Here is a 22,820-nt window from a genome sequence, read left to right as displayed (position 1 = left end):
TTTGCACACACTGTATATAGACTTTCTTTTTTTTCTATTGTGTTATTGACTGTACATTTGTTTATTCCATGTGCAACTCTGTGTTGTTGTTTCTGTCGCACTGCTTTGCTTTATCTTGGCCATGTCGCAGTTGTAAATGTGAACTTGTTCTCAACTAGCTTACCTGGTTAAATAAAGGTGAAATAAAATAAAGTAAAATAAATAACATTTTCATTGTATTTACTAACCAAATTAGTTTTCAGTTTCACTATTCAGCTAGTCGGCCTGCATGCAATTGTGTGCACACATAACAAGTAGGCTTTAGCAAACTAAGTGAATGATTCACAGGCACAATAAATGTATATAGCGTCATCATACACAAGAGATACAAAGGAGAGCAACACCATAATGCATTATGCTTATGCATATAAGCAACACTAAAAGCATCCATTTGAGCATTATAGGATGCTAATGTGGCAAACCCTTGACTAGAGGCTATTCATTTGATACTTTTTAAACCTTCCAATAAGTTCTAGAATTGTCCGGTTGCTCAAGCTCTTCTTGCTCCAGTAGGCCCTGAAAATAGAGGAAGTGGGAGTTGCAGTATGAAGGTGGTTTGTTGGGACAGGCCTGGACCTGCTCTGGCTTCTGGGATGAAAAGGGGTTGGGGCCACTGCCCTTGATATGCATTTCCAACTCCGACAGAATTTGCAGGGAAAAGTTCAGTTCCATCTCACTGTGGATAGACAGAAAAACACATATGATATCTTAACCCTATTTAAGTCAACAACAATCCTAGCTTTGGGCAAAGCCTTGCCAGTTGACCTGTACAGGTACAACCCTGGTCAGGTAAACACCCTCCCCCCGAACGCCACTTCTGAACGCCACTTCTGAACGCCACTTCTGAACGCCACTTCTGAACGCCACTTCTGAACGCCCCTGTCTTAAAGCATAGAGGGGTGAGGTGACTTACTTGAACATGGTGAAGAATGAGGGGATGTTGAAGTCTCTGAGGAGGAGGAGGCTGGGCAGCCAGCCTTCTCCCAGACCCTGTGTGGCATGAAACCCTTGGACACAAAGAGAAAGACACACATGAATGAATTTCCTGAAGTAAGGACAATACATTGAATGAGTCTCAACTTGAATCTGAAAAAAAAAGAGAACACAATCTAATCATGTTGTGCGTACACTGTTTAGCACACAGAGAGTGTCCATATCTCATTCAAAATATGGATATAGAGAGGGCACATTAAAGAAGCTACGGTATTGCATGCAGGAATCTCAGCTACAATCGAGTGCATGTTCAGCAAAGGCGTTCCGAGGGAGCTTATTACAGGGACAGTGTAAAGCCTCTAATGTTGACTCATCTAGGGTATCAAATGAAACACGATCTTATGCCCCGCCGTGTCTCGTGAGAGAACACACACCTAAAGAAGGAGAGGATTTGTGGGTGAACAATGCATGTTATGAAATGTACACCCAAGGTTACAATTTAAATGGCGCTAAAACATTTAACGCGGACTAAGCCGTGTTTATCCCTCTAGGAGATAAGGTGACAGAGAGACACAACATCATGACTGTTAAGGGTCGCAATTACCACCGGCTACAGGGCCGGCCGCCATTTTGAATGTGGGACAAAGATTCTAAATATACCATAATTATGACTATTATCTGGATTCATTATACTCCTGCTATGAGGGTAGTTGAACATTGTAAGGAGGAGAAAAGGCAGTGTAAGATGGCTTTCAAATAGTTGGACTTGCATGTGTTTTATTTGGGTTTTATACGGCGTCTCTGCTTCAGGCTCTATCTTTGCTGTGAAGATGTCACCAATTACTCCTCCATCAGCTGTCTCTGATGAGTTTCCAGTTGGAGAGTCAAACATTTTTGGCATGTAACCATTCTGGATTGTTTGAAACATTGTAGAGATTAGCCCGTTTCAACCAGAGGAGGTACTAGTCTGTATCAGTGAGTCAAGTTACTGTTAAAAGAGTAACAGATAAAATAAGTGCATGTTTTGAAGTTGGATGCGTCACTGTTGTCAATGCACTGTAAACAGCTTTACTTGGACCACCTTTACATGTGGCATTAGAATGAAAACACTTTATTACCTCCACCCTCTAAGTAGATCTCAGCTTTCATTAGTATCTACAGAGACGGGGCTTGACTATGGGATAGGGTTTCCTGGGTTTGGATGGTAAAAAGGACACTGCCAGGGGTGTTAACTTTTTAAAAATATATATTTAACCTTTTAGACAGTTAAGAACGAATTCTTATTGACAGTGATGGCCTACCGGGGAACAGTGGGTTAACTGCAGGGGCAGAACGACAGATTTTTACCTTGTCAGCTCGGGGATTCGATCCAGCAACCTTTTGGGTTACTGGCCCAACGCTATAACCACTAGGCTACCTGCCTCCCCAAGTTGGGGGCTGCCTGTTAGGTAAACTCCAGAGTCCAGCAATCAGGTGCCAGGTTCGGTCCAGCTGTCGCAATGAATCACCAAGATGCCCAGTAAAAGTCTGGCCTAAACACATCTTTCTAATTTAGTGAGTAACTCTCCTCCCCCCCCCCATCATCCTGGCTCTGAAGCAGACTATTTCCCTCTCAAAGACAGCTGACCACTTGTGTTTGACTCTGCTTAATCTCTCAGGACAGACTGTTACCAGATGGCCAGGACACACGCACGATTTGGTTCTGGGTGACGAGATTAGACCCTTAAAATACCTTGAAGTGGCAAATCTGGCAATAACACGTTTCAAACAAAAACAGACTTCTCAGAACCCTGAAGAGGGCATTCAACTCATTTTGCCAACTACCATTCTTTCAACCCTAACCTTCTTTTCATTTGGACTGAATTTAAAACAAGGAAATGTTTACCTGGGTGAAATCCAACCACCAGATCTGGCTTAGCTGCTTTCTCTGTCTCCACCATATCCTCATAGAACTGGTGGTAGAGGCCCTTATAGGCACTGATGAAGGTCTTCGTCTTGGGGCCAAAATTCGTCAGAGGGGGCCTCATGATTGGCCCGTCCACCACCTCTGGCCCCACCATCACCACCTCCAGACCCTTGTGTCCAGGAAACATTTGGTCCAGTTCCTCAAAGTCTGTCAATCGGGCTCCCATCGTCTCATTTAGGCTGGCCCCTGCTAGATGGATGGTGAGTGGTTTGAAGTAAGGATCTAGGCCAAAGAGTCTTATCGCCATGCCAACAGATAGGGCCCGAGACAGGAACTCGCTCTCAACTCGCCATACAGACTCTCTCAGGTCAGCATCTTCTGGTCTTGGCCTAGAGACATTTTTCCAAAGCGTTCCCATATTTGTGCTAGACAAGATGGCGTCCAGGCGGGGGGTTAGGTCGCCTTGCATGGCAAGCCAGTTGTCCCAGCCCTTCACCTCTGCTGCTGGCAGGGACCACTTCTCTGTGGTGAATGGGAGATCTCCTGATTGGGTGGCAAAGAGAAGTAGTATGAAAAATGGATCCGTGATGACTGTTTGTTGTTGTTTAGCAGCACAGAAAACCTAGTTATACTGTGGAATATCATACAAAACAATTATGATTTAAAAAAATACAAATTGTTGTACACCTTGTTGTACACCATTTAAAAGTTGCAGACACTGTGAACTAGGATTTTTTTGTATTTCAATATTGTATTGCAATGAACTGATACATGCATTGGTTGCACTTCCAAAAAGATGAGTGTGTGGGATTATAAATACAAAAGAAATGGTCAAGCAATATGTTACAAGATCACCTCTCTCCCACACCTTTCTAACGTCTCACCTGTAAACATAAGCCACTCCACCAGTCGATCAACTGCCACTAGACGCAGCTTCTTACAGAACATCTTATGCTGGGGCCAGTCCTTCTTCTGACACTCCTTTGTGCAGTAGTATACATTTAGACACCTGCGTGTGTGTGAGAAAAGAGGAAAGTAGGGCAAAGAGGAGGATGACATTTATGTTGAACATGCAAATAGAGTGCATCTTTGGAATCCCATCACAGGCTTGCTTCTTGTGAGATTAGTGGCCTATTTGTCTTGGTATATCAATAGCAGCCATATCACATTGGTGTGCAGAGTCATGCCACGGCCAGGTTCAAACTCTGACCTTAGCCATCAACAGAGGCATTTGACACATTTAAGACCGTTGGAGTCTGTCCTGTTTTCAAGAGCAGCCGGTATTAAATAGCTGGGGTAAAGGACAGAATCTAGGTGGAAATGTACTGCTGATTATACGACCAGGGGTCTTGTGCCTGGCCGCATGGTTAGGTGGTAGAGATAATGCTGTCGGCGGGGTGGCTGCCTGGCTACTCTCTGAAATCATAATACCCTAACCCAGCATCCACCACTTTAAGCCCCAGATTTGGTTACATGTACTCAATTATCAGTCGCCATTGACAGAGCCACTTTCAAATTCTCTCAGTGCTGATGAGGTGATCCAGACTGGACAAAGTAGCTTATCCACTTTCTGGGCAGCGAGTCTCTGAATTAACGGTAGTGAAGTGTTTTCAAACTAATGTCTAGTGCAGAGGTTACAAAACTTTCCTTTAGTCTGTGAACTATACCTTAAGCTATTGACATTCATTTTTGAAATACAAAATTCTGAGTCACTTTCCAGTCATAAGCCACAACCCACCAGTGAAGAAGTTTCCCCAAGGGTTTATAGGTGATGATACTATATGCCAAAGACCCTGCCACCCATCGTCAACATTGCAATAATGTCAACAGCTCTGTCTTGTGTCCCCAGGAAACGCTTGTACTTTCCTCCTGAGCCTCAAAAATGCCCCGCTGGCGCATCAGACAGGCTCAATCAAATGCTCAAAGTGTTTGAAAGAAATCAAATGTTATTTGAACCCACGTTTGATCTATACGGCTTTGTGTATTAACTTTGAACAAGTCACAGCTATGAAGCTTTCTGGCTGGAATGGAACTGAATGACGAAAGCCTGTCATGGAGAAGTTTGTTTTTGTAGCTAGAAATTGCTCACCACTACGGTCAATAACAGACTCTTATATGGAAATATGACAGCGTTGACATGTCATTAGAAACTGCAGGTTTCTTCTCCAACTGGACAAAGTCATAGAGTCGCCGAGAGCTGAGAGAGTCAGAACGCCTGGCTAAATTTGCCCTTGGCTAGGACCCAGTGAGTCTGCCGTTCTGTCTGCACCGAACTGTCCTAAATGAGCTGCACAAAGAATTTGTGGTGTGGACGGCACTGGTCAACCTGCTTATCACACGACAGCTATTGGGGAATAGATTAAAACACCTTCCCGTCTGTGTTGCGACATTGCTGACCATAGAATGATGTCATGTTGTAGAGAGTGCATCGAGGGGTTGGCAGGCAAATGTGAAAGTTATCTTCTCTTTTTTTCGATAAGCAAATAGTTAGAAACGTTCTGTATACACTGAGTGTACAAAACATTTGGAACACCTTCCTAAGTTGCACCTCCTTTTGTGTGGTGCCAGGACAACAACCTCTCCCTCAACGTGATCGAGACAAAGGAGACGATTGTGGACTACAGGAAAAGGAGGACAGAGCACGCCCCCCATTCTCATCGACGGGCTGTGGTGGAGCAGGTTGAGAGTTTCAAGTTCCTTGGTTTCCACATCACCAACAAACTAACATGGCCAAGACAGCAGTGAAGAGGGCACGACAAAACCTATTCCCCCTCAGGAGACTGAAAATATTTGGCATGGGACCTCTATACCAGGCGGTATCAGAGGAAGGCCCTAAAAATTGTCAAAGACTCCAGCCACGCTAGTCATGTCAGAGGAAGGCCCTAAAAATTGTCAAAGACTCCAGCCACCCTAGTCATGGACTTTTCTCTCTGCTACAGCAAGGGAAGTGGTACCGGAGCTCCAAGTCTAGGTCCAAGAGGCTTCTAAACAGCTTCTAACCCCAAGCCATAAGTCTCCTGAACATCTAATCAAATGGCTACTCAGAGTACTGCATTGCTGCTCCCCCCCTCTTTTACACTGTTGCTACTCTCTGTTTATTATCAATGCATAGTCACTTTAATAACTCTACCTACATGTACATATTACCTCAATTACCTCGACTAACCGGTGCCCCCACACATTGACTCTGTACCGGTACCCCCTATATATAGCCTCGCTATTGTTATTTTACTGCTGCTCTTTAATTATTTGTTACTTTTAGTTCTTATTTTTGTAGGTATTTTTCTTAAAACTGCATTGTTGGTTAAGGGCTTGTAAGTAAGCATTTCACTGTAAGGTCTACACCTGTTTGATTTGGCCCTTAGAATAGCCTCAATTCGTTGGGGCATGGACTACAAGGTGCCCATTTTGACTCCAATCCTTCCCACAGTTGTGTGAAGTTGGCTGGATGTCCTTTATGGGGTGGACCATTCTTGATACACAAGGGAAACTGTTGAGCGTGAAAAACCCAGTAGCGTTGCAGTTCTTGACCCACTCAAACCGGTGCACCTGGTACTTACTACCATACCCCGTTCAAAGGCACTTAAATCGTGTGTCTTTCCAATTCTCCCTCTGATTGACACACGTGCACAATCCATGTCTCAATTGTCTCAAGGTTTAAAAATCCTTCTTTAACCGGTCTCCTCCCCTTCATCTACACTGATTGAAGTGGATTTAACAGGTGACATCAACAAGGGATCATAGCTTTCGCCTGGATTCACCTGGTCAGTCTGTCATGGAAAGAAATGGAAAAGGAAAGGGGGATACCTAGTCAGTTGTACAACTGAATGCGTCTTCCGCGTCAGAGTGGTGCGGAGGGCTTCCTTAATCGACATCCACAAGAGCAGATGTTCCTTATGTTTTGTACTCTCAGTGTTGACACGTCCTTTATAAGCAATGAAACTGTACGAGTAAACATTTATCAACTTTAATAACCATCATGGAATGGGTTTATGTTATGGTGAATAACCCTACTATCCCTACTTTGTGGTCATATTTCATTCATTGACCTGCAACTCCTCAATGTTTTGACTCACTTCACACAACGCTTGAGTGTCTGGCCCTCTGACAGGTGCTCTGGAAGCTTGTTGCAGCTGGCACAGAATTTAAACGTCTCCTCCATTTTCTGGAACATGTCCTTGTAGTTACGGAACGCCCCTCCCTTAGTCTTTCCTTCAATAGCTGCCCTGGGGTGAGAGAGACACACAAACTGCTTCCACACAAAGAATAATAATCAAATAGTACGTTGTTTATTGATTTAAAATCGTGTAACCAGAAAATATTACAGGCTTGGTATTTTTTAAATGTATTTGACCTTTATTTAACTAGGCAAGTCAGTTAAGAACACATTCTTATATTCAGTGACGGTCTAGGAACTGTGGGTTAACTGGTCTAGGAACAGTGGGTTAACTGGTCTAGGAACAGTGGGTTAACTGGTCTAGGAACAGTGGGTTAACTGGTCTAGGAACTGTGGGTTAACTGGTCTAGGAACAGTGGGTTAACTGGTCTAGGAACTGTGGGTTAACTGGTCTAGGAACTGTGGGTTAACTGGTCTAGGAACAGTGGGTTAACTGGTCTCGGAACAGTGGGTTAACTGGTCTAGGAACAGTGGGTTAACTGGTCTAGGAACAGTGGGTTAACTGGTCTAGGAACAGTGGGTTAACTGGTCTAGGAACAGTGGGTTAACTGGTCTAGGAACAGTGGGTTAACTGGTCTAGGAACTGTGGGTTAACTGGTCTAGGAACTGTGGGTTAACTGGTCTAGGAACAATACGTTAACTGGTCTAGGAACTGTGGGTTAACTGGTCTAGGAACTGTGGGTTAACTGCCTGTTCAGGGACAGAATGACAGATTTATACCTTGTCAGCTCGGGGATTTGAACTTGCAACCTTTCGGTAACTAGTCCAACGCTCTAACCACTAGGCTACCCTGATATGATGGCCGTAAGGGTCAAAGTAGCTTTTAAAATGTAGTGACAGCACGCACATGTTTGGGGTTGGTGAAATGGGGCTATTGGTTTGGTGCTTGCTTGGTAATTGAGTTTGTCAGATTACATGTCAGCCTATATTTACCTGTATTCCCCATAATCCTTCATGTTGAGTTTGTTGAGAATGACCTTGGACAGGCCAGGGACGTTGGAGTCCAGAGAGTAGAAGCCAATGCGGTCTGAGAACACGCCGTCTATTCCTGGAGCAAAGGATTCTGGGAGAGCTGGGATTTGTCCAGACATTTTGACGTGTCTGAATGTTGTTACAAGGGGAGACAGACAGACACACACAGACACACAGACACACAGACAGACAGACAGACAGACAGACAGACAGAGACAGACAGACACAGCTGATGAACAATCAACTGCAACTCTGCGGCTTCGTCAAGACACTTGGTCAACCAAAATATGTCCTATAGATAGCTCGTCTATGGTATGTTTTAGAACTGGCACACCATGGTAACTTACAAGGACAATTCTATTTGCCAGCCAATTGTCTACAGCAGTAAATATTCCTAGCATGTGGTCCAAGCCACAGAGGTTCAGGAAGTCACTTTATACTTGATTGACAGGCATAACCCAGACACTCTTGGGGTAAATAATGGGACACTGTTATGCCCCAAGAGCCCAGATTGACAATGACAAGGAGCAGAGATAGTAATGCGATCTCAGACAGACAAACAATTGGGGAGGGTGGGGTGGGGTGGGATAGTGGGGAGGTCAGAAGGACAGACCACTAGGATATCCCACTTTCTAAAAAAATAAAATATATTCAGTCACAGATCAAAATGTATAACACATCCACTAGGAAGTCATAACCTTACGTTATGTTGACTAATCTCACTCAATTCAGAATGATTAAAGGAATTACGTTTGACTTAGTTAGAAGTGCACATGTATTATTTCAAACAGTTTTTTACTTAAACATTTCGCTACACCCACAACATCTGCTAAATATGTGACCAATAAAATTGGATTTGATTTGCATGATTCTACTCGTGTTATTACATCGCCAACAAACAAAATTTACATCCTATGATGAGTAAAACATTGAAAATGTATAGTTTAATTAAGTTAAGAAACATTCCTCGAAATGAAAGCCAGACATTAGATGAGTATTTGGATTATATTTTATTGAGGTGTTTTATATAGGTGTTTCTGTAGATTAGAGGAACTGCTGAACACTGTTGGTTTAGACGTTTCTGGATACAATACTGCCTCCTAGTAGTACTGCCTCTTATTGGAACCCTCACAGATTCCAAGGTAGAAGTCCTAATTTGGGCAGCAGGGGGTTTAGCAGTCACTGTGTGTCTGTCTGTTCAGTCCAAAGTACAAAAGAGTGACAGACTCTCAGGTCCCTTGGTGCATCACACCACTGATCGCTTCACGTAGCCAGCCAGTACAGTGCCTTTGAGCCGGTGCTTGGTAGAGTCATAAACCCCCCGTCTAGAGCAATTGGAGGAGAGCTTGGCACAGATCTCACTGTGTTTCTCCAGGCGACTAATATCAAAGCACCGGCCACAGTGCTCACACTGCTTCAGCTTGGAGTTGGCTGCACTCATCCCAAATCGACGTTTCAGCACCACCTGAATGAATGTTATCAGATGGGCCAAATAATGGGTAAGATATACAATATGTACAAAACAGATGAGGCTGGTGGGAGGAGCTATAGGAGGATGGGCTCAATGTAATGGCTGTAATGGAATGAAGGGAACGGTATCACACAAATCCATCATATGGAAACCACGTTTGATTCTGATCAATTAATGTAATTCCAGCCATTACAATGAGCCTATCCTCCTATAGCTCCTCCCATCAGCCTCCTCTGATACAAACACACGTGATCACCAACACTACACTAGATCAACAGTTAGCATGGGTTTGGAATGTCAAGCTACTTTACCTGTCTGTCCTCCTTTTTCTCTTCAATGTTCAACCCCGTCTTGACTTCCTTTGGCTTGCTCACAGTGTATCTCTTGGCTGTCTGCTTTGGCTTACTAGCCACACTGCTTTGTTCTCCATTTCTCCTCACATCTTTGCTCCTTTCTTCCTCTTCTTCATTATCTCTTATCATCTCCCATAGGTCAGAATCCACCTTCATCAGGCAGATCTCCTGGATGAACTTCTCCACCTTTTTTCTCAACCGTTCTTTTGCGTTTTTCTCCTTCAAAGCCTGAGCATCCATCTTGGCCCCACTCTTCATTAGTTTCAGTTCTTGGGTTACACTGATCAGCTTGGCCTTCATATATGCCATCACCTGCTCAGCCTCTGCGTTAAAGACGTCCCATACCATCTCATCGGGGCATGGCGGTAGATCCTGTACAGTTAGGGCCTGAGTCTTGAACTGAACATGTTTCTTCACAACCTGCCTTCTATACTTTGAAGCAGCAGGACGAGGGCTGCCCTCTGGTCTGACTGGCTGGAATGGCTTCTTCTTGGCATCATTGTTTGTCACAGTGACTCTGGCTCTAATGGGAGGCAGTGGCATCTTGGTGACCATATTGGCTCCATGGACTGCCTTCAATGGCTTGGTGCTATGGAGGTAGATGTCTTTCACCACGCAGGTTTGATCCCTCTTGGTCCGGATGGGTTGCAGTGGCTTCCGGATGGGAGGAACTGTAGCCTTCCCTGACTGCTGAGATGTTGGAGCTACATGCAGTCCTTGACTCTTCCCATTGCAGATGGACCTCTTCTTCTGCAGTACTGGGATTCTGGAGGGAGGATGTGGTTTCTTTTCCACAGCCTTCAAACTGGCAAGTCGCTGCAGAGCACCCTTTCTTTCTTCAGTCAACTCCAGTACTGGGATTCTGGAGGTGTTTAAAATGTTTTGTTTGAGCGCTGGAAGCTTCTCAGTGGCCTTGGGTTGAGATGGCAGTGCAGGCTGAACAGAGTTGCTACTGGCAGCGCCAAGGTTCCCTGTCAAAGCATTATCTTCCTGTAGCGGCTGCAAGAATCTCCTCATCATCAAGGAGATTGACAGTGACCTTCTTCTAACCTGGTTCTGCAACTAAGTTTTTGTCTAGTAGCACTTTCTATATTTTATGGTGATCTACTGTGTTAACTATATCTCAGGAGGATTCTGCTAGCTTGTCTTGGATACTACTGTTCTATTTTCAGCAATCAGGCGCCAGAATGTTCAAACAGAACATTTAGAATTTATTGATCAGTTGTGACATCATAATTGGTTCACATATAATGAGACTTCTAGAATCTCAAACACTTAAGTGGATGTGATGTCATAATAGACCATAATATACTGCCCAAAATGGTGAATGTGACCTACCTGTGTTGAACTGCTTGCCCTAATCTCATATTTAAACAAGTCACTTTTCTTTGAGGGGAAACATATTACTGTACTCTCTGAACTGTCAATTTAAAAGACAATTTGCCAATTTATTAATTACTAAATGTAACTAACATTAGATAGTTAATCCTGAGATTCTTACCTTTTGCCTCTGCAGTCTCGTCCAGATCATCATGACGTTTGTAGTTCTTTATGATAGCCACATTAGCATTTCAGTTTTGGGGTCTAAATACAGGCAAATATATTGGTGTCACCTTGTCCTACAGAGATTTATACGGTTATCGAAAAGTCACACAAGGGTAAGCCTACATGAAACACAACCCCTATTTTAAGTGTTTCTAAAATCCCCTATGGGGAGAAATGAATGGTGAACAAACAGTTGGAAGCATTTCCTTATTTGACCGCTATGCTTTATGGGTATTATGATTCATAATGTGGTACCAGAGTGGCGCAGCGGTCTAAGGCACTGCATCTCAGTGCAAGAGGCATTACTACAGTCGCTGGTTCAAATCCAGGCTGTATCAAATCCGGCCATGATTGGGAGTCCCATAGGGCAGCGCACAATTGGCCCAGCGTCGTCCGGGTTAGGCAGTCATTCTAAATAATAATTTGTTCTTAACTGACATGCCTAGTTAAATAAAGGTTAAATAAAATAGACACCTTCCGGCCCCTTCCCCATACCAATCTTCCACTACTGTTGCCGGCAATACACTAAAGTCACTGACACACGAATGTAAGCTGAAAAGGGGTAACAGGGTCTCCCTTATCTTATTCTGGCCTGATCCCCTGATGTCAGAGTCCCCCTAACAGGATGGTAATACCCTGGTAACGGAAACCCTGGAGAATAGAGCTCCATTTGTGAAGATCAGGAGATACGTCAGAAATGAGGCGACCAGCCGGTTGCCCTCGACGCCAAATCCCAACTGCTACAGCGAATCAATCCCCTCATGGCCACCTACGTGTGTATCATCCCACAGCGTGTGTATTGTCAGTATCAACACACAGGGTGTATTGACAGTCTGTAGCCCTCACCTGCAAGGGTTTACATGACTGTAAATTAACAGGTTGTATAACAATCTATATACTAAATATAGACAGGGATTTACACAGGGAAATATAGGGATTGCAAAAATACCAGTCTCAACGTCAACATTGAACAGGCGACTCCGGGATGTTGGCCTTCTAGGCCGAGTTGCAAAGAAAAATCCATATCTCAGACTGGCCAATAAAAATAAAAGATTAAGATGGACAAAAGAACACAGACACTGGACAGAGGAACTCTGCCTAGAAGGCCAGCATCCTGGAGTCGCCTCTTCACTGTTGACGTTGAGACTGGTGTTTTGCGGGAACTATTTAATGATGCTGCCAGCTCAGGACTTGTGAGGCGTCTGTTTCTCAAACTAGACACTCTAATGTACTTGTCCTTTTGCTCAGTTGTGCACCGGGGCCTCCCACTCCTCTTTCTATTCTGGTTAGAGCCAGTATACGTTGCTCTGTGAAGGGAGTAGTACACAGCGCTGTACCAGATCTTCAGTTTCTTGGCAATTTCTCACATGGAATAGCCTTCAACAATAGACTGACAAGTTTCAGAAGAAAGTTATTTGTTTCTGGCCATTTTGAGCCTGTAATCGAACCCACAAATGCTGATGCTCCAGATACTCAACTAGTCTAAAGAAGGCCAGTTTTATTGCTTCTTTAATCAAAAACAGTTTTCAGCTGTGCTAACATAATTGCAAAATGGTTTTCTAATGATCAATTATCTTTTTTAAATTATAACCTTGGATTAGCTAACACAACATGCCATTGGAACACAGGAGTGATGGTGGCTGATAATGGGCCTCTTACTTACTTACTGACTTTATTGTCCCCATGGGGAAATGTTGTTGCAGTGTCATGTACACGTTTAAATACAAAACAAAATGGACAATACAACTTCCATGACAGTTACACACCAATAAAACTTTATTTTGTATTTTTTTAAATGACTAGCCTGCTGGCCTTACTGAGTCGATAGGAACATTAGCCCGAGCTATTCAGGAGGGATATATCACACCTGGCACAAATGATTGTCTAGTTCTGTTTTTCATGCTGAGGGGTGCCCTATACCTGCGCCCAGAGGGGAGTAGTTCAAAGTCCGGGTACAGGGGGTGGCTTGGGTCTAAAATGATTTTGTGAGCCTTGCGGAGGGCCCTGACCTTAAAGATCTCATCCAGGCCTGTCTGTTTGACTCCAAGTACCTTGCTTGCTGTGGTAATAATCCTTCTCAGCATATTTCTCTGGCTGACAGTGGGCATTGCCAAACTAACAAACAATACAAAACATTTAAATTACTCTCAATGAAAGATTTGTACAAACAGAGTCAGTATAGTACAGTCTACATTAAAAGATCCCAGATTTTAGCGAAAGAACAGTCTCTGTTGGCTCTTTTTGTATATCAGGTCTGTACATTTACTCCACTGAAGCTTATTGTCCAAGAGGACACCCAGATATTTATATTCCTCTACAATCTCTATATTCTGACCTCTGATAGATGCTGCAGAGGTAGGTGTTGTACGCTTTCTGAAGTCCATGCACGTCTCTTTGGTCTTGTTGGTATTGAGGACCAAGTGTGATTCCTCACACCACTCTACAAAGTCATCTAGGACCGGGCCATGATGTTCCTCATCATCATGCAACAGGCTGATCAAGGCATTGTCATCCGCGAACTTAACGAGGTGTCTGTCAGGATGGGAACTAGTATAACTATTAGTGTACAAGATGTACAGGAGTGGGGACAGAACACATCCCTGAGGAGCGCCTGTGTTGGTATTGCGTATGTCAGACACGTGGGGACCTATTTTGACTCACTGTGAGCGTCGGCTCAGGAAGTCCAACAGCCACAAAACCAGCCCCCCGTCTAAGGAGAAGTCCAGAATGAGTCTCTGTGCCAGAATGTAGGGCTGGATTGTGTTAAAGGTAGAAGAAAAACAGAACCCTAACATGGGATTTGGCACCCCTAGATGTCTATATAGAATGGCATCATCAACTCCTCTGCTAGGCTGATAGGCAAACTGAAATGGGTCGAGACGCCTCTGTATGTAGATATTCCATAAGAAATACGCTGTTTCCAGCTACAATAGTCATTTACAACATTAACAATGTATACAAGGTATTTCTGATCAATTTGATGTTATTTTAATGGACAAAAAAAAAAAGACCTTTCTTTCAAAAACAAGTGACCCCAAACCTTTTGAACGGTAACGTACATTGTAAACATACATTTCTCTCTTCGAAGAGTGTGTGATATGAGGCTCGTAGGAGCTTGGTGAACAGGGAGAGGCTAAAACCCCAGAGACACTGGATGTCTTGAAACTCTATCCTTGAAAAGGCTGGCTCCAAAAGCACTACAGAAATGCACCAAAGATAAAATGACCTTTGCAGACAAATTCCTAACAATTTCTGGCGTACACATATACACACACTGACTATACTGTGTAGGTTTGTGGAACTTTAAAAATTGTATAGAGGTACAGAAGTTCCATACTGGAACTGTACAGAAAGTTTCCAAGAAAAGTGTGATAGTGGACCTTTCTCTTTGTCAGAAATATTGCGTATTGTATGTGCAAGGCATAAAAAAGCATTTTATAATATTCTTTTCATACATTTTCCAGACAGAAAAAAAAAGTTTGATTCAAGGGTCCAAATTGAAAGAACTGCAGTATATTAATATGTTTCATATCTAAAGGGCACAAGGAGGGCAAAGCATAGAATTAATACATTTCCCATCAGAGAAAAAGTTTCAATTCTCAATGTTTCTGACCAAGAAGTCAATCACTCAGTGCACCATACAGTCAACATTCACTACAGACAGCCTGTATATTCTAAATCATTCTAAATCACTACATCACTATACCGAACCACTACACAGACAAATTACAGCAACACAGGTAAACATGTAAACTTTTTTGTTCTATTGACTCACACAGGTAAACCAAAATAAACCAAAATAACTCACAATACCTTGTCAAGCCCGGTTCAGAGGAATGTGGTCTAGACTTTTCCAGATTCTTGGTTCTTCACTGGGTCTCTCTTTCTAGTCCCTTCCTCACTCCAGACTGCCTGGTGAGGGATGGTGAGGGTGATTGACAACTCCCCAGGTTGGGTGGTGGTTGTGCAATGCAGTGAAAACCTATTCCTCTCCGAGCTGGCCCGAGCTGGGGGCCAAGGCAAAGTGCTGATGCCTGACCTCTGGACGATTCCTGGCATCCGAGGTTGAGGGGCAGATTGGGGGGGGGGGAACAAAGGGAGGGTATGAGGGGATGGAGGAGATAGGGGTAGAGGTTAAGTGATAAACAGTGACGAGGGTTAATAATAATAATATATTTATTTTATATAGCGCTTTTCCAGTACAAGTAGAATCTCAAAGTTGCTTTAAAAAAACAAAAGACGGTTAAGTGAAATACAGGCTGAAATGGGTAGACGGCAGGGGGGTTGTTGAGGGGTTAGCTGGTTCGGGAAGGGGTTCTGGGTGATTTCACAGGGAGTCTGACATATGCTTCTTGATTATCAAGGCACGTTCCTCTATCCTGCATCAGCCTCACATGCGGAGTTGCTCTCTGCTGGACAGAGGCGGTAAGGACAGAGCACCAGGGAACACGAGTAGGGAAACTGACACTGAAGAGCAGAGTTCACATTTCTTCCAGCTGCAGCCAATGAAAACGGAGAATACTAATTGACATCAGGTTGTCAAGAACTGTCCATATGCCTTAAACCTACTGTAGCCAGATGACAACGCATGCAGACAGATTGAACAGTAGAGGAGTTAGATACATAAGTGGAGGACATATTAAGAAAATAACAGTTGTAATGTGTTATTTAAAAAAAACTTTATTTGGTCCATTGGAACCTGAGATTGAAAATTAAACATACATAGGTTTTTATACATATACACCCCCCCCCAAAAAAATCAATAAAATACTCTATATATATCACATTCCTGCCCAAATAAGAGATCAATTTTCTGTTACAGCATTATGTTGGATTTGATTCGATTTTTGTACAAGGTAAAACAGTTGGTTCACTGTGTCGGTTGAGGTGGATTATAGCACTGGAGTCTGTACAGTTTACAAAAGACAGAACCAGATAGTTAGAGGCTGTTGGCTATGGACTGTGAACGGCCACAGCCTCTAGTGAACACCACGGGCCAACCCCTACTGCCAGGAAGAGTCACCACCACATCTCAACACGAGACGAATAGAATTATCCACAGGAACGACATGAAGAGAGAGAGAGAGAGCGAAATGACAACATGAATAAAAACAGATAGATCATCAACAACAAACAAAAAAACTAAATGTAAGCACACAACATGTAAAGTGAAGTCACAGAGCCTCATCACACTGACATTTGAGGTGCCTTTGATTCCAGGTATTTTTCAGTGCAGGTTTCAGTTTCCGAGTAAAGACAGTCCCACTGGGCTAAAACATAAACATTCCTTTTTTTCTGTCACCTATCAATCAATGGATGGTTCACTCAGGCAGTACGCATCATATCCACAGCTTACACACGCATACGTACTGTATGTATCCAAACCTTCTCGCACACATTTGACATTTGCGATAAGAGCAGGTTTTCTTGTGCTTTGATGAAATCTTTTTTTTTTTTACAATAATAAATGAATTAACATACAGAATGGACAGCTACTTGGCTGCAATCGCAGAGAGCAAATGGTCATTCTCCTGAAAGTGTTCCGGTACATGTTAAACATTGACTATAACAGTGGACAACTTGAGCTGCATTATGGTCATAATACATACAGTACTCGATGACACCGTCACGAAACATGCTACTAGTTGGCTATCCAACAAGTTAGAAGTGGTTGTATTGCACGAGACGACACATATCATGACGTTGTCAGGCTATTTACTTGTCACGAGTGGTGTCAAAACTCTCATATGTGTGACATCGTCGTCAGCTCAAGGTCTTTTTTCCCATTATCCATTATTTTCCATTACAGTACATTCGAAAACATGCAAAGGAAGGTGAATGCATTTATGCAAATCATTACATCCAAAACAGCCTAAACAAATCATCTTTCGATTGCACGCCCAAACTTCTTTTCATCCCAAGTTTTCCCAATTCATTTTATTACAGAAAATAAAAGATTTCTTCCTTAACTTAGACTTAAGTTACATCTTAAGTTCTTCTACTTAACTCCCAAGAAATCTCCCAAACCTCGGCGAATTAAGATGGTATCGTGTTTTAAGGATTTTCTCCTTTGACGGTAGATGGAACGAGTGAATTGTTTCAGCTTAAAATGAGGGATTTTTGATGTCTTGGTGAAGTCTGGTTAAATCAGACTGAACACTCACTGCATTGTCAACCAGGCTAGAAGTCTGATTTGCTCTGGCGTAAAACATGAACAACAGTTGTGACATCACTCACATCCCTCACTGCTCCCTGTGCATCCTGGGAAATATGGCACACAATGTGACAACGATCCATTGACCTCCACTGTTGTATTTTCCCCAACAGGACTTAAACCAGCTTTGTATAGCTGAAGAGTTGATGCTGATGCTGGAGTGAGAATTGACGTACCAAATGTGAGCAGACAGGCTTGACAATGTGCAAAGTCAATCAACCTCCGGGAGACAGAGCAGAAAAAAGAAAAGAAAAAAAGATCTCTTGCCTCCTTCGGCATTGATCACTGAACTGAGGGAGAAAGTAAGACAGACAGAGAGAGAAAATAGAGGGCAAGAGGTTACATTTCCTCTTTCTCGACACCCAGATAATATTTCACCAGATATGCTGGAACAGCAATAGAGACGACTGTGTTTAAAAAAAATAAGAAAAGAAAAAATTGCTCCTGACGACACTGATCTGGACCGCATGGATAACGAACGACAGCAAGTCGAGTCAAAACAGCGAGGTGCAAACACCGTGAAGATTCCAGCTCTGCTATATGTCCCGTACGGGACATATATGATACACATTGATTTGACATTTTCTTCGAAACAGAGTCAAGAGTCCAGCTTATATTTGAGGTGGACAGGCTTTGACTTGCGTTGGGAGAAATAATAACACAGCAGTTCAACAGCAGGAAAAACAGGGGAGGGCTTGGACAGTTGACCGACAGAAAGACAGAGGAGACGGATGGAGAGATGGTAACCTAGATGGCTCGTTAAATGATTCAAGCACCGTACAAAATATAGACCAAAGACAATAAAACTTCTTTAAAAAATGTAAATGACTGTGGTTAAATCGCTAGTCGGGTTTGGCTCACGTCGTACCATGGTGTAGAGACGGGGGAAGACTGGTAACCCCCCCGCCCCCCAATCCTGTTGATCGTTGACAGCTCCAAAGGTGCAGGGTACAGGAGGCAGGACAGGGGGCTTGGGGGAGATAGCAACTAACCCTCCCCCTCCATCCCCATCCCAAACTAAACCTCACACAGCAGCGCCTATTGGGAGTGATGCTTTGAGGAGGGGAAGCTGATCCTAGACCAGCTCAATGCAACTTCTACCTCGAGTATGGTGGGGTGGGTCCATAGACCAAGAACAGTGGGGTCAGGTCAGCATGGTTGATTGGCTCTGTGGGGAAACAGCCACCAGGTGGCTCAGCAGTTACAGCACTCCACCCTGGCCTCTGAATGACCTTTAGCCTTTGGGATGTGGGGTCAACAGTCAGTGTTCCTGGGCGTTCGTTGACATCTGTTGGGGGTTAGAGAAAGAACGGGCGCTGGCCTGTTCTGGTCAGGGTGTCTGTCTGGGTAATATCCCTTGTCCATAGACAGACAAACAGTACAGTGTTGTAGTTGACGAGTCTAGGTCTAGAATCGTTCCTGGTTGGTTGGAGGGTCTCAGGCTCAGGACCCCTCTAGAAACACTGACGTCACCTGGGAGGGCTCCCTCATCTCCCATCTCATCCGAAATGGCACATCCACCCACTCTCCTCGCCTCCTTCCCAACTGGATCCAGGTGGTTTGGCAGGATCGAGTCCCCATCATTTATGGATTGAGGAGGAAAAAGAGGAAGAAAACCGCCAGTACTCCTTCCAGTCATCCTTCCCACGGATGTCTCCACAATCCACCCCCTCCCTCTATCCATATGTGTTTATTCCAGCGGCATACAGCCCCCGCTTTCCGCACGAAGGTGTTCACGTACGCGTGTGTCAACGTGAGTATCATCAGCTTGTGTGTGTGTGTGCGTGAAGGGGGGCCGTGGTCATAGGGGCCGTGGCCGGTGCAGGCCGTCGATGTCGGGGGTGAGCTGGGGGCTGTGCGTGGCCTTGGTGGGGGTCCAGTCCCCTAGGGAGGCCTGGGCGGCCTTACGGTGGGCCAGACGGTGGGTGATGGAAAAGCCTGCGTTGCCCTCGAGCTGGGATAGCACCACCAGTACCTGCCTGCAGGGGGAGACAAAGACAGAAAACACAGTCAGGAAACATGGTCACGCATTCATGCAAGACTGTCCTCAGCAGAACGACGTGGTACATACACTGAGTGTACAACACATTAAGGACACCTGCTCTTTCCACGACTGACCAGGTGAATCCAGGTGAAGGCTATGGTCCCTTACTGATGTCACTTGTTAAATCCACTTCCGTCAGTGTAGATGAAGGGGAGGGGACAGGTTAAAGAGGGATTTTACAGTCTTGAGACAGTTGAGACATGGATTGTGTGTGTGCGTCATTCAGAGGGTGAATGGGCAAGACATAAGATTTAAGTGCCTTTGAACAGGGTATGGTGGTAGGCGCACCGGTTTGTGTAAAGAACTGCAGTTTGTTTTTTTAAAGCTCAACAGTTTCCTGTGTGTATCAAGAACGGTCCACCAGCCAAAGGACATCCAGCCAACTTGACACAGCTGTGGGAAGCATTGGAGTCAACCTGAACCAGTATCCCTGTGGAACGCATTCGATACCTTGTAGAGTCTATGCCCCGACGAATTGAGACTGTTCTGAGGGCAAAAGGGGGGTTCAAACTCAATATTAGGAAGGTGTTCCTAATGTTTTATACACTCAGTGTAAATCAGGGATGGGCAACAATGATCAGGGTGGGGGCCACAATAAATCTGAACTCGTCATGAAAGGCCGCAGCCCCGGGTATCCACATCCATATCAATTACAAAAAGAAGTGTTATAGTTCTTTTTGTGCAATTCTGCACATTATGCTGTAGGGCGGAGAGGAATGTTTGCAGTTTTAATATAATTGTATATAACAAGTAAAAAAGACAGTCTTCAACAGTGGTATATAGGTCTATATACAAATGAAATGTGCTCTAGTGTCTTGTATTTTTTACTTAGCACACTTTCTCCTCCATGCACCTGGTAGCCAGTTACAGTATGTACTGTGTGGTGTACGGTACCTCCTCCATGCACCTGGTAGCCAGTTACAGTGTGTACTGTGTGGTGTACGGTACCTCCTCCATGCACCTGGTAGCCAGTTACAGTGTGTACTGTGTGGTGTACGGTACCTCCTCCATGCACCTGGTAGCCAGTTACAGTGTGTACTGTGTGGTGTACGGTACCTCCTCCATGCACCTGGTAGCCAGTTACAGTATGTACTGTGTGGTGTACGGTACCTCCTCCATGCACCTGGTAGCCAGTTACAGTGTGTACTGTGTGGTGTACGGTACCTCCTCCATGCACCTGGTAGCCAGTTACAGTGTGTACTGTGTGGTGTACGGTACCTCCTCCATGCACCTGGTAGCCAGTTACAGTGTGTACTGTGTGGTGTACGGTACCTCCTCCATGCACCTGGTAGCCAGTTACGGTGTGTACTGTGTGGTGTACGGTACCTCCTCCATGCACCTGGTAGCCAGTTACAGTGTGTACTGTGTGGTGTACGGTACCTCCTCCATGCACCTGGTAGCCAGTTACAGTGTGTACTGTGTGGTGTACGGTACCTCCTCCATGCACCTGGTAGCCAGTTACAGTGTGTACTGTGTGGTGTACGGTACCTCCTCCATGCACCTGGTAGCCAGTTACAGTGTGTACTGTGTGGTGTACGGTACCTCCTCCATGCACCTGGTAGCCAGTTACAGTGTGTACTGTGTGGTGTACGGTACCTCCTCCATGCACCTGGTAGCCAGTTACAGTGTGTACTGTGTGGTGTACGGTACCTCCTCCATGCACCTGGTAGCCAGTTACAGTGTGTACTGTGTGGTGTACGGTACCTCCTCCATGCACCTGGTAGCCAGTTACAGTGTGTACTGTGTGGTGTACGGTACCTCCTCCATGCACCTGGTAGCCAGTTACAGTATGTACTGTGTGGTGTACGGTACCTCCTCCATGCACCTGGTAGCCAGTTACAGTGTGTACTGTGTGGTGTACGGTACCTCCTCCATGCACCTGGTAGCCAGTTACAGTGTGTACTGTGTGGTGTACGGTACCTCCTCCATGCACCTGGTAGCCAGTTACAGTGTGTACTGTGTGGTGTACGGTACCTCCTCCATGCACCTGGTAGCCAGTTACAGTGTGTACTGTGTGGTGTACGGTACCTCCTCCATGCACCTGGTAGCCAGTTACAGTGTGTACTGTGTGGTGTACGGTACCTCCTCCATGCACCTGGTAGCCAGTTACAGTGTGTACTGTGTGGTGTACGGTACCTCCTCCATGCACCTGGTAGCCAGTTACAGTGTGTACTGTGTGGTGTACGGTACCTCCTCCATGCACCTGGTAGCCAGTTACAGTGTGTACCTCCTCCATGCACCTGTGTAGCCAGTTACAGTGTGTACTGTGTGGTGTACGGTACCTCCTCCATGCACCTGGTAGCCAGTTACAGTGTGTACTGTGTGGTGTACGGTACCTCCTCCATGCACCTGGTAGCCAGTTACAGTGTGTACTGTGTGGTGTACGGTACCTCCTCCATGCACCTGGTAGCCAGTTACAGTGTGTACTGTGTGGTGTACGGTACCTCCTCCATGCACCTGGTAGCCAGTTACAGTGTGTACTGTGTGGTGTACGGTACCTCCTCCATGCACCTGGTAGCCAGTTACAGTGTGTACTGTGTGGTGTACGGTACCTCCTCCATGCACCTGGTAGCCAGTTACAGTGTGTACTGTGTGGTGTACGGTACCTCCTCCATGCACCTGGTAGCCAGTTACAGTGTACCTCCTCCATGCACCTGGTAGCCAGTTACAGTGTGTACTGTGTGGTGTACGGTACCTCCTCCATGCACCTGGTAGCCAGTTACAGTGTGTACTGTGTGGTGTACGGTACCTGTGCAGAGGCGGTACACTGTCGATTGTCTTGAGGCTGCCGCGCGTGGACACCACGTTGAAGCTGTCCGTACAGTCACATGACACGTGGAGGTAGTACTTGGGGTGGCGGTTCTCCACCACCACGATCAGCCCCGCCCAGCCGTGGGTCAGGTAGTAGCACGTCATGCCCTCGCGACCCTACATACACAGATAAAGAGGCAGACAGACACACAGACAGACAGACAGACAGACAGACCAGTAAGGCCAGCAGGCTAGTCTTAAAAAAATTTAAAAAATGTTTATGTTTTATTGTTATGTAACTGGTATGAAAGTTGTATTGTCAATTTTGTTTTGGATTTAAACGCCACTTTAAACTTGTACATGACACTGCAAAAAAATGCCCCCATAGGGACAATAAAGTCAGTAAGTAAGTAAG

The 22,820-nt window shown here is 44.8% G+C and overlaps 2 protein-coding genes across 6 annotated transcripts in view; both read right to left on the bottom strand.

Moving 5' to 3' along the window:
- Positions 1 to 202: 202 nt before the first annotated feature.
- Positions 203 to 15,458, bottom strand: LOC112223720 (putative protein MSS51 homolog, mitochondrial). Its single transcript, XM_024386873.2, has 7 exons — positions 15,210 to 15,458; positions 7,989 to 8,156; positions 6,955 to 7,104; positions 3,763 to 3,887; positions 2,858 to 3,421; positions 953 to 1,046; positions 203 to 715 (listed from the first exon to the last, which is right to left on the bottom strand). Exons 2-7 carry the CDS (start codon positions 8,144 to 8,146, stop codon positions 493 to 495), a joined length of 1,314 nt encoding a protein of 437 aa, XP_024242641.1. The 5' UTR covers positions 8,147 to 8,156; positions 15,210 to 15,458; the 3' UTR covers positions 203 to 492.
- A 600-nt stretch (positions 15,459 to 16,058) lies between these two features.
- capn15 (calpain 15) overlaps positions 16,059 to 22,820 on the bottom strand; it is a 70,220-nt gene continuing 63,458 nt past the window's right edge. The window contains exons 11-13 of one of the 5 annotated variants that reach the window (XM_042305324.1): positions 22,309 to 22,582; positions 21,920 to 22,273; positions 20,161 to 21,881 (exon numbers count right to left, since the gene is read on the bottom strand). In XM_042305324.1, coding sequence (XP_042161258.1) covers positions 20,479 to 21,881; positions 21,920 to 22,273; positions 22,309 to 22,582 — 2,031 coding nt within the window. In that variant the 3' untranslated portion in view covers positions 20,161 to 20,478. Of the gene's footprint in view, positions 19,590 to 20,160; positions 21,882 to 21,919; positions 22,274 to 22,308; positions 22,583 to 22,820 lie in introns of those variants that run through there. The other 4 variants (XM_042305326.1, XM_042305325.1, XM_042305327.1 and 1 more) reach the window with 4 other exon arrangements.

The sequence above is a fragment of the Oncorhynchus tshawytscha genome, linkage group LG24, assembly GCF_018296145.1.
Source record: "Oncorhynchus tshawytscha isolate Ot180627B linkage group LG24, Otsh_v2.0, whole genome shotgun sequence".
In the NCBI taxonomy this organism is placed as follows: Eukaryota; Metazoa; Chordata; class Actinopteri; order Salmoniformes; family Salmonidae; genus Oncorhynchus; species Oncorhynchus tshawytscha.
The sequence above is the reverse complement of the archived record's forward strand: the minus strand, read 5'-3'. Positions and strand labels throughout refer to the sequence as shown.